This window comes from Danio rerio, chromosome 9 (assembly GCF_052040795.2).
Source record: "Danio rerio strain M-AB ecotype USA chromosome 9, GRCz13ab, whole genome shotgun sequence".
Classification (NCBI taxonomy): Eukaryota; Metazoa; Chordata; class Actinopteri; order Cypriniformes; family Danionidae; genus Danio; species Danio rerio.
The window spans coordinates 8741810-8756007 of record NC_141029.1 but is presented as its reverse complement, the minus strand read 5'-3'; the positions used below and the strand labels follow the sequence as shown (position 1 = coordinate 8756007).

At 36.9% G+C, this 14198-nt stretch overlaps 2 protein-coding genes across 10 annotated transcripts; both read right to left on the bottom strand.

The window, feature by feature from the left end:
* Positions 1-1173: 1173 nt before the first annotated feature.
* LOC564755 (L-rhamnose-binding lectin CSL3) lies at positions 1174-3313 on the bottom strand. Its single transcript, XM_087267471.1, has 9 exons — positions 3262-3313; positions 3064-3099; positions 2620-2664; positions 2420-2543; positions 2226-2335; positions 2103-2147; positions 1881-2016; positions 1446-1549; positions 1174-1347 (listed from the first exon to the last, which is right to left on the bottom strand). Coding segments are annotated over exons 1-9 (630 nt in total). The 5' UTR covers positions 3290-3313; the 3' UTR covers positions 1174-1345.
* Positions 3314-7542: 4229 nt separating this feature from the next.
* Positions 7543-13248, bottom strand: si:ch1073-75o15.4. Of its 9 annotated transcripts, none has more exons than XR_015499091.1 (6): positions 13129-13248; positions 12965-13030; positions 12567-12646; positions 9362-9497; positions 8584-8684; positions 7543-8511 (listed from the first exon to the last, which is right to left on the bottom strand). XR_015499091.1 is itself a non-coding variant. In XM_087267476.1 (6 exons), the coding sequence occupies exons 1-6, from the start codon at positions 13130-13132 to the stop codon at positions 8498-8500; spliced, it is 378 nt and encodes a 125-aa protein (XP_087123602.1). In that variant the 5' UTR covers positions 13133-13248; the 3' UTR covers positions 7543-8497. The 9 variants fall into 9 exon arrangements, 6 of the variants coding, with proteins under 6 accessions (XP_087123602.1, XP_087123604.1, XP_087123603.1 ...); XR_015499090.1 differs by having other exon boundaries at positions 13173-13248; XR_015499088.1 differs by having other exon boundaries at positions 13198-13248.
* Positions 13249-14198: the final 950 nt, after the last annotated feature.

Here is a 14198-nt window from a genome sequence, read left to right as displayed (position 1 = left end):
AACCAATATTCGACGTTGAATCAACATCGGTTTGCTATCTGGGCAGTGTGACCGCAGCTTTAGAGCTTGATTAGTTTGTTCAGGTGTGTTTGATTAGGGTTGGAGCTAAACTCTCCAGGACACCGGCCCGAGATTTGGCAGATCCTGGATCTGTTCATCTTGATAACTGATCTCTGGCTAATTTGGCTCTTCAAACAAGTTCGCAAATCAGATTAAAATGTCTGGATGAACTGATCTGAGAACGCTGCGTGTGTTGTAAAGGACAAATCTATCGAGTCCCAAAATCATGATCAGCAATGCAACGATTGGCTGACAGCCCAGCTGCGTAATGACATCATTTAATTGATATTCAATTATCCATGTGAGCAAAATGACATTTATTTTTTTTTTTTACTTTGTTTATATAGTTAAAAATATATATTTACCAACTTGTCAAGTGTATATGACTACTGTAAGAAACATTAGCATTTGGTATATACTTTCAGTATTATCTTTGCTTGAAATTACCCAATCCTGTTTAAATTAAATCAATCTGCTCCCGACCAGGTTTGAGCTACCAGAACTGTTGCTATGACAACAACTCTTAGATGAGTATTGAAAAACTAAACAATCTTGGATAGTGTCAAATCATCAATATCCAAATCCAGCTAATTGAGTAATCCACCAATGAAGAACAAACCCCAGCTCCAGTGTGACTGCAGCATTACAGCAAAAACATTGTATTTTTAAAATGATTTATCTTTGTTTTTACAGTAATTCATACATGTCTTGTAAAATATTTAGTAATGCAATTTTAAATTACAGCAACAGTGCAAAACTTTCCTACAGTAAATTAAAGTTCATACAGTTAAATACTGTTACTTAAAAACATTGTTGGTTTGTCACTTCCACCCTAACAGATTAACTGCTTTTCCATGTCCCGTCATACTTCAGTTTCTCACCAAATCTTGATAAATCAAATGCTCTCTAGTATCTGACAGCCCTCACAGCTTTAAAGATGCTTGTTTGCCTTTCATTTGATGTGCTTGAACTCAAGTATTCTTACTAGCAGAGCTGTGATAAAACCAAACTACTGGCTGTTATAATTATATAATAATTAAACTATTTAATCCATTAACCAGAAATCCTTTCCAAGTTCAGAAAGAGTAGGAAATTTAGTCAACAAAAGCCTCATTTCTTTTAAGAATGTATTGAATGTAGAACACAAGGTCCATGACAATGTGTATGAAAAGAGAATGTACACCACAGTGCTAATGTTGTAGAAATTATAGTGGAATACTGTATTTGATTGACAGCCAATGATGAAATGTAGGAAATTGGTCCAAATCCATAAGATCAGCCATCATTCTGCAAGAGGATTAAAAGCAAATAACATGTAGACAGATCAACAGCAAATAAAAGACTGAAATGAAAGTGCCACTTGACAGTCCTTTAAAATAACTTACATGAACAGTAGTAAGAGATCCTTAGATACTTGCGTGTACCAGAACACGGATCAGAGAAAACATCATTGGAGGCGGATACAGAACACTGACGGGTCCCTTCACATCTACAAACAAGATTAAAACAATGTCAAAGATGTGATTTTAGTATGTGAACACTTCTAAACTGACCCATTAGTGAACACAGTTAATGCGGAGGCCATGTCCTAATTCATATTAATCAAAATAACATACTCAACCCTTGAAAGGGTTGAAAAGACAAATTTACCCACATTTGTCAAGTGGCAGGACTTAAGGTCAAACCCTGGGCATCACTCAAATTAATGAAAAGCGCACCTCAAGTGTTACTTCAACATTACTTTCAGAATCTGAAAAGGTCCCTTGTTAATAAAAACCACAAGTGAAACCGAAATAAAACTAAATTCATTTGCTTAATACCGTTTTGTCACAAGAGCCAATGATTTGGGCGAATAGCAGTCTGTGTTTAGATGTCGCCTGAATGGACGTCTTTGCAAGCAGGTTCTGTCATCTGTACGTCCATAGTTTGCAGCAATTATCTTAATCCTACCATAATCTACAGAGGGAAAAAAATAAGTGCATTTTTAAAATGAAAGTGTGACCTGATATTGAAGCAATAAGAGCACTGGAATTACAGCTCACCACACTTCAAGCCACTCTGTTTGCCTTCACAAGTCACACTTGTTTCTGGAAGACATTGAGGATGGTTACAAGTTTGCACAAAGAAAATAAAGAACTGGAAGACAGAAAAAAAAACATCTATACTTGCTGGGATGCAAGTGTAGGTCGTGATGTAGTATTTGTAGGGGTTAAAACATGGATCGTTCTCTAGAAGTTTTTTCTTGTTTACCACACACTCCGCTAATCCATTACACCTGTGTGACAAAAATGCAAGAAAAATAAGACTTAGTTTCTATAATCCAGGTTTTTAAGGAGGGGCGTTGGGGGTGTATCCTTACCATTTAGCAGCTGGAGGAAGTTTAAAACACATAGCATACATTTCGTCTGGTGGCGTTGCAGGTCCGCAACCTTTGAGTTTTTGTGGTCCTAGCTTTACAGACTTCACAAGGATCACTCCAGCATCTTAAAAAATAAATAAAATACATAAGGCGGTATACAGCTAACAAGTTGGAGCCATAGTAGATTGACCACATCTTACCACAACGAAGATGAAGGTCAGAATCCATGCATGTATTTACGGTTTCTTAAAAGAAAAAGAAAAAAAAAAAAAGAAAAAAAGTCATTTTAAACGTAGTCCCTTGGGATTGATTTTCAAGCTTTTAATAATTCTAAAGCTGAGACTTTTAACTCATCTACTCTGTGTGGTCAGGACACGTCTAGTTTAAATCAGCACATGTGCCTCAATGTGCTGTAAACCGCTTAATATGTGCATCTTGATTCCAGAAAATCAGTTTAAGCAAATGTGCAGTGAATAAATCACTTCCTAAAACAAATGTAAATCCTCAAACTGTCATTTTGAAGTATAAAATGAGCAAAAGTATCAATAAAAACACAATAAAAAACAAAAATCAAATGAGTAACTTGTATGATAAGAAAACTAAGAAACATTCACTATCCAAAGGCAAAATGTAATTCACAGCACCTGCAGATATCCGCTGACTGCAGCTCAAAAGCAGTACTAGAAAACATAACACAAGAAAACTGATTAGGACACTTTTACACAGCTAATCTCGCACACATTCATGCTATGGACTACAAAACAACTAAGAAAGAAACACATCAATCACACAGCTACATAACATTGTCTTGGCATCTGCCTTCTCAATTTTTACAAACTAACAGGCAAGAATGGCACAGAGAGAAACCATTTTTCTGCTGCCTTCAACACTGTTGTGCATAGCCTTGACTGATTATTATTTACAGGCCAGTGGTCTGAGGGTTAACGAGCGACACCTGTACATCACACCAGTCTCTAGTGCTTGAGGATAACGAGGACTGGCGAGAGACAAACAAGACACAAGAAGAGTAGCTTTATGAAATTATAACTAATTAAGTAGGGGTGATGCAGTGGCGCAGTGAGTAGGACAATCGCCTCTCAGCAAGAAGCTCGCTGGTTTGAGCCTCGGCAGGGTCAGCTGGCATTTCAGTGTGGAGTTTTCAATTGGATAAGCTAAATTGGCCATAGTGTATAAGTGTGTATTGATGTTTTCCAGAGATAGAAGCAGCTGGAAGGGCATCCGCTGCATAAAACATATGCTGGCGGTTCATTTCGCTGTGGTGACTCCAGATTAATAAAGAGACTAAGTCGAAAAGAAAATGAATGAACAAACTAATAAAGTAATATGTTCTGACTCAATGGCAACAATGGGTTTAAAGTTGGTTAAACTAAAATGAATGACTAACATGAATAACAGTTTAAACTGTTAGAAATCTTTTGTGTGTGTTGTTACTTGGGTATAATTATATGTGTGAATTCAAGGTAACGAGGCGGCAGACAAAATTGTTAAATATTCGATCAAGATAGGCGACGCAGTGGCGCAGTAGGTAGTGCTGTCGCCTCACAGCAAGAAGGTTGGCGTTCAGCTCAGTTGCCGTTTCTGTGTGGAGTTTGCATGTTATCCCTGCGTTCGTGTGGGTTTAGTCCAGGTGCTCCAGTTTCCCCTACAGTCCAAAGACATGTGGTACAGGTGAATTAGGTAGGCTAAATTGTCCGTAGTTTATAAGTGTGTGTGAATGTGTGTGTGTATGTGACTGAGTGTGGAGTTTCCCAGAGATAGGTTGCGGCTGGAAGGGCATCCGCTGCGTAAAAAGGTGCTGGATAAGTTGGTGGTTCATTCCACTGTGGCAACCCCAGATAAATTAAGGGACTAAGCCAACAGGAAAATGAATGATTGAATTCCATCAAGATGAATAAATGGATAAGGAATAAATGTCACTCAGTATCAGAGGAACAACATTTTATTTTAAAAGCATGCAATAGGAAAAATAAAGAAAAATAATTCACAACTTAACGTTTGAATGTTGGTTCTTTACTGGACAGACCAGCACTATCTACTAACTTATACATGATAGTCTAAACCCTTGCCATCACAGAAACGTTCATAATTTAAAAATTACACATATATTGGAATGATAAAGTTATTTTAGTTCCAAAAATGTTTCACAAACCCACTGCTCTGTTTGATCAAATGCAGGCAAGGTCAAGTTCACACTCCATGACTAACTTTCAATTCAATTCACCTTTATTTGTTTAGCGCTTTTACAATGCAGATTGTGTCAAAGCAGTTTCACATAGAAGATTATAGTAAATTGAAACTGTCAGTTCAGTTAGCTAAAAAGATAAGTCTTTAATCTAGTTTTAAATTGCGAGAGTGTGTCTGAGCCTCGAACATTATCAGGAAGACTATTCCAGAGTTTAGGAGCCATAAATGAGAAGGCTCGACCTCCTTTACTCGACTTTGCTATTCTAGGTGCTACCAGAAGCTCTGAGTTTTGAGATCTTAAAGAGCGGGTTGGATTGTTGCAAGACAGGAGATATGTATCTATAGGTAGTGTTCAGTCACTGCTGTACTCATACTGCATGATGGATCGCGAAAGGAGAACACACACACACACACTATGTGATTGTCCCTCATGTAAACGAGCACCAGTTTGGTTTGGATTTCAGACTTTTGTCAGCAATTTTACAAAATCATGTCATTGACAAAAATCAGAGCTAAAATCATGCACCATGAACTCGACATTAGCATTATGCTTTACAAATGTTAGTAACAGGCTCTTTTAGCTCTCAATAGTAAGAATATCATGCTAAATTTAATGCCACTTTTGGCAAGCTTAGATCCCAACATTGCTGCCAAACATGACCACATGTTTCATTGAGATTTCAAATATCTTTACATATGAAAAATAATTAAAATATTAAGGATATATATAGGATATAATAAGGATAAATAGGATATAAATATAAAGGATTAAAATATTACAAAAAGTATCATTTTCTAGCTTACAAAAATATAAAAACCTTACTTTCATGCCTTCAACTCGCAGGGCTTTTTCAGTTTATTCATAACAATTTGCTTTTGTATAATGTTATTATTATTATTAGCAGTATTATTTATTATATGCATATTTATGTGTTTTATTAAAAAAAAAGCTTAGATTTGTCCACCTGTCAGGTTTTAGACCATATGGGGCACAGCATGTTTATTTGGATATAACTTCGTTATTATTGTTCATTTATTTGTTTGCTGGAAATTAGAATTTGGAAATAGTTTTGAAACAAAGCACTTTGTGCTTAACAAACAAAATGAATTACTGATAGGCTAATGTCTGCGCTTACAACACGTTTCCCTATCCTTGAGAGTGAAAGCGAAAGTAAACAATGAGAAGGCTCATCTCTCATTCTGGCACTGTAGATGCTCTGTTTAACTAGTTTTCTCTCTAGTGAAGTGTTCAGTTGTTCAACTTACAAAGTCCGCCATGTAAATAGCAAATGCCCTATGGCGGGGCGCAACTGGCTCCTAAAGGGAAAGGGAGATGAGACTCTGATTTGTTTTGTTTTTTTCTCAAATCACACATATAACTCATTAAGAGAATAAGCTCAACCCTGTTAGACCATGTTACCACAACGGAGATGGAAGTCAGAAATTCCACACGTCATTTCAGTATCTGTAAAAAGAAAGAAAGAAGTCCAGCTCAAGTCAATAACTCAGTTTTAAATTAGTTAATTTCTTTCAAAGTTTAAAGTCTTAATAAGTTAAATGTAGATACATCTAATCTTGAGTTTGCGGCTACACAGTAACATGCTTTATGTATCTGACGTTTCATATACCAATCTCTTTTTTCCCTCCATTTCACTGCAAGTTAGACCAAACAAAAATTTAAATGATAGTTTTAAGTTTCCTTTATGGTTCAAAATTATTAAGTGTACAGATTTGTCATTTTGGGACAAAACATAAATCATGAAATAATGACTAATAACATGAAATAAATTATTCATACAGCAGTAACTAAGTCAAAAAACACTTACACTGATCTAAAGCTCACACTTGACTTTTCTCCCCATAGACTTCCATTCATACGCACGCAAATGCGTCAGACCGGAAACGCAGGGTCATGCATTAAGTTTTTCAGTTCGCTGCGGTGCAAAGTTCAAGCTTGGTGAACTCTGACCTGCAACATTACGTCACTTGACTGCACGAGACCAATCGAGGATCAAAACTCTGGATGGAAATTTGAAACATGGAGCAATCACTGGGTTTTATACATGTCTAGTAATTTTGTTTAATTCCGCCCCTTTTTGCAGCATCGTACGACCGATTACCGCACACACAAACTCTAGTGTGACGGAAGCTTAATATTTATCACTTTTGAGTAAGATGCTAATCATCTAATCCAATTAAATAATTGATGCTAAGCTAAAAGTGCTCCTCACTGGCTGAATAGAGATTGGCCCAAAGAAAGAAACTAGAACTAATAAGCCACTAAACATAAAATGGTTAAGTTTTCTTTTAAGATCATGCTGGAAGATTGGCAAAAGCATGTAAAAAAGATGTGTACCTGCAAAAGACATCACTCAGTCTGAAATGTGTGAGTTGGGGAAGTGTCTGGTGATGTGTTCTGTCTACTGTCTGGATATTCACAGTCTGATACTCATTGATTTGCCATGGTGGTCACTTTTGACCAGGAACATCACAGGTGTACAGTAACAAAGTTGACCAAATCTGTCAATTCGATGAAGGAGGTTATCACTTTTCTAAGTTCAAGTGCATAGTGTGGAGGATGGTAAAACGCCTTAAGGCACAGGTGTCAAACTCAGTTCCAAAAGGGCCGCAGCCCTGCACAGTTTAGTTCCAACCCTAATTAAACACACCTGATCAAACTACTTGAGTCCTTTAGGCTTGTTTGAAACCTACAGGTAAGTGTGTTGGAGCAGGGTTGGAACTAAACTGTGCGGTGCTTCAGCCCTCTAGGAATTGAGTTTGACACCCCTGCCTTAAGGCAATCAGATGTAAAAGGCAATATTTATAAATGTTTTAAGTTGTAAACCGGTCATATTTGACCCGAACACAACACGAAGGTTAAGATGACTAAACCATGAATAAAATTTTCACTCAGTAAATCAGAGAGAAGTCATTTTATTTTAGAAACCTCAGTGAGAAATGGCAGTGTGCTATGGGGTTGGCAATATTACATGATGATCTCGCGTGTTATTAAAATACAATGCATATAAAAAGAAACCTTCCAGTACTGCAGAATAACACATACTAGAATCCACTATTTTAATTCCAATTACTCAAATTTGATAACTTCATAAGTATTAGAGCCAATTCGGGGATGAATGCAAGGACCGATGGAGGAACTTGGCCAGGACACTACAGATACACCCCTACGCTTTCTGAGAAATACCATAGGATTTTTAATAATCACAGAGAGTCTGAAGACCTTTGTTTGTCTCATCCGAAAGACAGTGCTCACTGACAGTATAAAGTCCCCTTCACTTTAGCAGGGCATTAAGACTCCTAATGCAAGTAAAGCACCCCTTATTGACCTCACCAACACCTTTCCCAACAGCAACCTAGTTATTCCATGTAATCACGCATCTAGGTACCGATGATAGGTAATGCAATAATCTCCCAAAGAAGAGAAGGGGAAATAAATAAATAGACAGCATTTTTATGAGTTTAAGATTGACAATATTTTAACATTACATCTTTTGGCAGCAATTTGGCATATAAATAAATAACACACTATACTAATTGTTAAGTAAATATTTATACTAATTGAAACCAAATTATTTAAGTCTTGATACGTTTTCCATCCATTTAAAAAAAAAATAAAAAACGTTTCCATTAAGAGGATTTATTGAAAGCATTCTCCCAAGACCATGACAATAGGAACAGCCACAGTAAAGAAAAAAAATAAAAAAATAAATCCAGAACATGGTCTGTCAACTAGAATAAACATTGTAGCCATTTGTAACAAACATGGTTAGTCTTCCAAAGATGTCTTAATGCATTGAAAGAGCCAGTGGTTGAGGAGATGCTCACAATTGAAATCTAGAACCACAAAAGAGATCAGCGATCATATCCTGCAAAGTAGTAAGAGAGTTAATTAGCCAAAAAAAAAAAAAAAAAAAAAATTAACCTCTACAATAACTTACCAGCACAACCAAACACGACCTTCAGGTACTTGCGTGTGCCAATACACGGATCAGAGAAGACATCGTTGGAGGCAGCCAGGATGCAGTGCCTTCCTGCACAACTGTGTGAGGGTGGAAGGGTGTTTAAACATGACATGGATAGGATTTATCCACAGGGTTAAGGCTCCTACACAACGGGCAGCTTTTTGTTTGCGTTTAATGAGAGGTTTTAGCATATTCAAACCCAAGCGATTTTCACTGGTGTCAGGTAGAGTGTGCAAAAATCACTCCTTGACATTAGATGGCGCTACTCAACTTTAAGCTTCTGACACCAGCTTATAAACACAGAAGAAGAGGACAGAAAGTTCACACGGTTGTTAAAGTTACTAGTGACTCGAACAAATTATGGATGGTTTAAGCAGCAGCTCCAGCGATGAAGAAATGATTGTTCACCAGTGCAAAAAGCAACTTCGTTTATAATCACCTCTGGGCATCTTCTTTAATGTGTGCTCGCATTGACAGTTTTGCGCTTGAGCACCTCTAAGTGGTGTTTAAGATTTCGACGTGGAGCATTTAAAAAAATTAATAAATAAAATTATGAGGCGTTTATTTTTTTTAAAACCTGGCGTTTTGCACGTGGGTGTGCACGATCACATTGATGCCCTTTTAGTCACGAGACATTCAACATTGACGGAAAACGGGAGCAAAAAAAAAAAAAAAAAAAAAAAAAAAAAAGTCTCAGTGTGCACAGGCCTTTAGTCAGACATCTATATAGTAGTAACACACACACACAAAATACCTTTTTGTCACAATATCCAGTGTGTTGGGTGAGGTGCAGTTGGTGTTCAGGTGCCTCCTGTGTGGACGTCTTAAGCAGGTGGTATTGTCTGTACGTCCATAGTTTGCATCAAAAATTACAATCCCAGACATCGGACCTAAGTTTAACACTGAAATGTTAATATATGTCACACACACAAAGTTACTTAATTTTTTTTTTTTTTTTTAAAAGTGTATATAATTTTTTTTTATTTCCATTACGAAAATGTTTTGCCAAAGTTAAACATATTTTTGCCATTTAAAAGGTTTTGTTCAGTGTTGGCTTTTTTGCATCTTCTCCTAACATTCTAATGTATTACAATATTTAAGTTATTACAATATTCAAAACATGTCCCTACATCTTTCGGATTGCCCTGTTGCAAAACATTAAATAAAATCACAAGAAACATCACTCCTGAAAAATAACAAATCATTGAAATACAGCTTCCCTAAAGTCACCTCCACCAGTATAACAGTCATGTTCTCAACATCCATTTTCAAAGTGGGCATCTTGGGAGAGCCAGAGGAAGGTAGGGGAAAAAATATATATATATTCAACAGCGGGTCATTTTTTCATCTTAAACCTGCATTACCAAAATCAAGGAAGTACCTCAGACCATTTTTATTCCGAGCATTCAAACATTGTTTAAACTACAGAAAATATGATTATTATTCTGTAGTAGTATGATTACTAATTGAATACTTAAAAAAAAAAAAAAAAAAAAAAAAAAAAAAAAATCTCTCCTGTCAAAGACAGAGTAGAGTAGTAATGTTGTCTCTGATCATCCAGTCATGGAAGGGAGATCTAAAGGGAAGTACAAATTCAGTGCTCTCCATCATTTAGGTCAGGGGTCACCAAACTTGTTCCTGGAGGGCAGGTGTCCTGCAGATTTTAACTCCAACCCTAATCAAACACACCTGAACAAGCTAAGGTCTTATTAGGTATACTTGAAACATCCAGGCAGGTGTGTTGAGACAAGTTGGAGCTAAACCCTGGAGGGACACCGGCCCTCCAGGACCGAGATTGGTGACCCCTGTTTTAGGTCTTTAAAAAAATAATAATAATAAAAAACGCGATAGCACTCACATCAACCTTGTAACTTTAGTTTGAGTTCATGGTAACAATCAAAAGGTGTCAATGCAAACACTCAGTATAAATACACGCATCAATAATTGATTTTGCCAAATAATAAAAAAGGCACTTAAAAAAAAAAAAAATTTAATTCAGAAGGATTTTATTGGCCATATCAAGTCTGGATTACATCAGAGACTTGACATGTAGATTGCTATGAAAAAAAAAAATTGTACCTGTACTTGACCAAAATGACAGAACCTGAAAGTCAACATAAGGCAGAATATCAGTGAACTTTCAAGAGTTCAAACTTAGTTGATGATTAATAAGAAAGTTTGGCATGCTGTCCCGGGAGAGAGCCCTGAGCTCGAAAGGTCCTTGAGCCCTGGGCTCCCTCCCATTTGCAGGGCGAGAGGGGAGCCTTGAGCTCAGGTAGATCTCGACAACTCCCCCTTGATAAAAAAAACTGATGACTAAAAATTTGAAAGCTATGAAAATATATGCTACAGGTTGAGATTGACCTTAGTGCAAAATTTAGATCAATTCACTTGTTGTGTATGTTTTTGGAATGTGGGAGAAAACTGGAGGACCCGATGAAAACCCACGTGAGCACGGGAATAACATGCAAAACTACGCCGACCGCCAACCTGTTAAGGACAAGAACCCGTGGCGTTCTTGCTGTAAGGCAACAGTGCTAACCACTGGGCCACCGTGCCACCCTATGGAGGGAAAGGTGAAGAGGTAGGGGTGTAAGGGGGGGGGGATTCTTCAAATCAAAGATGACTGTAGTGAAAAACCCTGGCTCTTTATAGTGGGTTAGGAATGGCCTGATTGGTAGATCTTGCATGCTAATGCATAACCAGCCAAGTTCAATCATAAATCACGTGATCCTTTCGAAATTAGTTTATGAATAAACTTCACTTAGATGTACAAAACACTGACTTAATATTTCATTTGTGATGTGCAATTCACTCTATTATGAGAATCAAGGTTTCATTGAAAGCACTCATGATCTCCTAATAGTAAAGGAAGCAGACATATTTAAAGTATTAATGCTATGACTCAAACTGACATATATTGAAGAATTTTAGGATTGTGGAACCCCCCTTTATATCTTCATATTAGCAGCCGCTGAGGATCATAAGTGAACTTGACTGAACCTGAGAGTTGACAAGATTTCAGAAGTATAAGGTTTACGCGTTAAACTGTACTACAGTAAATTTTTAATTTATGGTACTCATTGAGGCTGAAAACACAGTCTGGGTAAACACGAAGTGTCTGACACTTTAAACTATTTTTGAATCACACCATTTCCAAAGACTTAATTCATAAGGTCCAACTTGAAAACATCAAGTTTCAATCATCTTCTCTTAAAAGTTCCATGGCAAATTCAACCATCTTAACTAGTTTGCCTAATGATTTGCCTAAATTAATCAGCAAATGGCTTAAAGTACTTCAAGGATGATCACAAAGCTGGCAGCTCCTTTTTGTAGAGCAAGGGCTTTGTATTATAGAAGCTACACCAGGTAATAGATGGCTTAATTTGTGCCCCAATTTATTCAACAACAACAACAACAACAATAATAATAATAATAATTTGTATACATAAAAACATTTTTTTTTTTTAAGTAAAAAAATAAATAAAATAAATGCTGGGACATGAACATGTGTAATTACAATGAAGCCAAAATTATTAAATGATCTGTTGAATATACATTATCAATGTTGGGATATGGGTAAAAATCAACAATCAATTCAATGATAGTATTTAACGATGACAAAATGATCGAATTATCAGTGTTATTTTAATGCAAGTGTTTTTTCAATGCGAAATGGTTAAATCATCAACATTTATTCAAATGTCAGTATCTTTAAAAGTAAAATAAGTATTTTCAATGTTAAGAAACGAACAAAATCAATATTGGTACAAAGCAAGCGATGGTGAGTGAATTATCAAATGTTGAATACATTTAAATGCAAAGCTTAATATTCAACCTCAACCAAAACGATGATTCTGAAAGAATTTCAAAAACAAAATCAATGCCACTATCTGGCATCCTACCATGTTGTATGGAATTGATTATTACATTTTACTTTTAAATGAGAGGGTCCTTACACATAGACAAGCAGAGTATTGGAAGTGCAGCTCACCACATTTTACGACCCCAAGATGACCTTCACAAATGACAACAGTTTCTGGAAGATATTGGGAAAAAAAAAAATGTTTTGAAAAGTTTGGGGTAGATAAATTCACTCGTCTGCTCTTGAATAGTGAGAGCTCTTAAGTGTCTCTGCCATCAGGACATAAACAGAATTACTCAGTTCATAATAGGGCATGCACAACATCACATTTTGAACAGGATATTAAAAGCTGCATTCTGACTTCAGTAAATTATTTAAGTGAAAGAATGCCAAGTCAATATCAAACATAAAATGGCCCTTTCAGCCCAAAGGAAAGTTAAGTGGATACCATAAAATGAATATTAACTAGCAAGCAAGTTCTGGAACACTTACTAGCAAACATCAGATTATAGTCGTCTGGAACATAAGATATCAGCAGGCCAAAGTTCAGAAGCATTACTAGAAGACAGAAGAAAAACAAAAGAGAGCTCATTAAGACACCTCTACGTTGTTACTCACATTATACTTTTTAAATTGGTTTTAAAATTGAACTCTACTCATCTGTTGTACTTCTACACATTAACAACCACCGTAAATCTACCTTTCAACTTAAAAGAAAATCTTACATGCACTGAAAAAAACTAGATAAGCCATGGTTTTCTGTCTTTATCAACTGTGTATTAAGGCTTTACTGGTTCATATTTATAGGCCGCTGCTCTAAGTGTTAATGAGCAACACCTGTGTAGCACACCAGTCCCCAGTTCAAGAGGAAAACGAGGACTGACGATCTGAAGATGTATAACGCTGCGGTCACACTGAGCTTTTCCTCCCATACTTTCGCGCGCGAATGCATCAGACTGGAAACGCAGAGTCAAGCGTTAAAGGGCCATGAAACCCCCTTGTTTTAGCAGGGTGTTTTCACACCTCTACTTTGCAAAAAGTCAGAAAAGTGGGCGTGTCCAGCTCTGTTTAGGGGGGAGTGTCGGAGGAAGAAAAGTGGGATGGTGTGGGAGTGTCTATTTAGGCACGCGCGAGTTTCAGAGTCAAAATACACACACACACACACAAACGTGATGGTGTTTAACCTACATGGACATCTGTAGTCGAATTATTTGCCAAATTATTAAATGGTGGACTTTAACTGCAGTTTGGCTCTTTCATTCAGGGAATTCATTCATGCCCCTCGCGACAAACGAGATATTTGATTCGAGGAACTGCTCTAAGCGTGTATTTTTCATGCAATGTTTGATACCGCACGGGGAATGAGAGAAAAAAAACCTCAGCATTTCCCGGAAACTTAGATGCACACGGCAGGTAGCGTCAGAAAGCTGCGTCTGTTATTCCGGTCACTAAATGTGGTAAAAACCCTACACGAGGATAAAGTTTGGTTGTGGTGCTAAGATGTTTACACTCTGTGCTATAGTTAACTTAGTTCGACACGAACAAACTGAATAAACAAAGAGCACTGGTCGCTCACTTACCAAATCTGTAGAGACAGGACAATCACCAGCAACTAGAGCCGCGTCTTTATTAAGAGGAGACTACAAGCGAATCCGGATCTCAGCGTTTGCAGATGAGAACACCTCTCAGGTAAACAATGTTCCTCCTTAGACACGTAAGTTATTGT

What these genes read in the sequence shown, in the direction of transcription:
- si:ch1073-75o15.4 (XM_087267474.1), bottom strand. Translation starts at nt 13,225, where the DNA reads ATGGCTTATCTAGTTTTTTTCAGTGCAT. An exon ending in TCTAGTTTTTTTCAGTGCAT is followed by an intron (nt 13,031 to 13,197) that starts GTAAGATTTTCT and finishes TCTGTCTTCTAG; the next exon opens with TAATGCTTCTGAACTTTGGC. An exon ending in CTGGATATTGTGACAAAAAG is followed by an intron (nt 8,685 to 9,361) that starts GTATTTTGTGTG and finishes ACCCTCACACAG; the next exon opens with TTGTGCAGGAAGGCACTGCA.
- LOC564755 (XM_087267471.1), bottom strand. Translation starts at nt 3,289, where the DNA reads ATGGTTTCTCTCTGTGCCATTCTTGCCT. An exon ending in TCTCTGTGCCATTCTTGCCT is followed by an intron (nt 3,100 to 3,261) that starts GTTAGTTTGTAA and finishes TATGTTTTCTAG; the next exon opens with TACTGCTTTTGAGCTGCAGT. An exon ending in CAGTCAGCGGATATCTGCAG is followed by an intron (nt 2,665 to 3,063) that starts GTGCTGTGAATT and finishes TTTTCTTTTAAG; the next exon opens with AAACCGTAAATACATGCATG.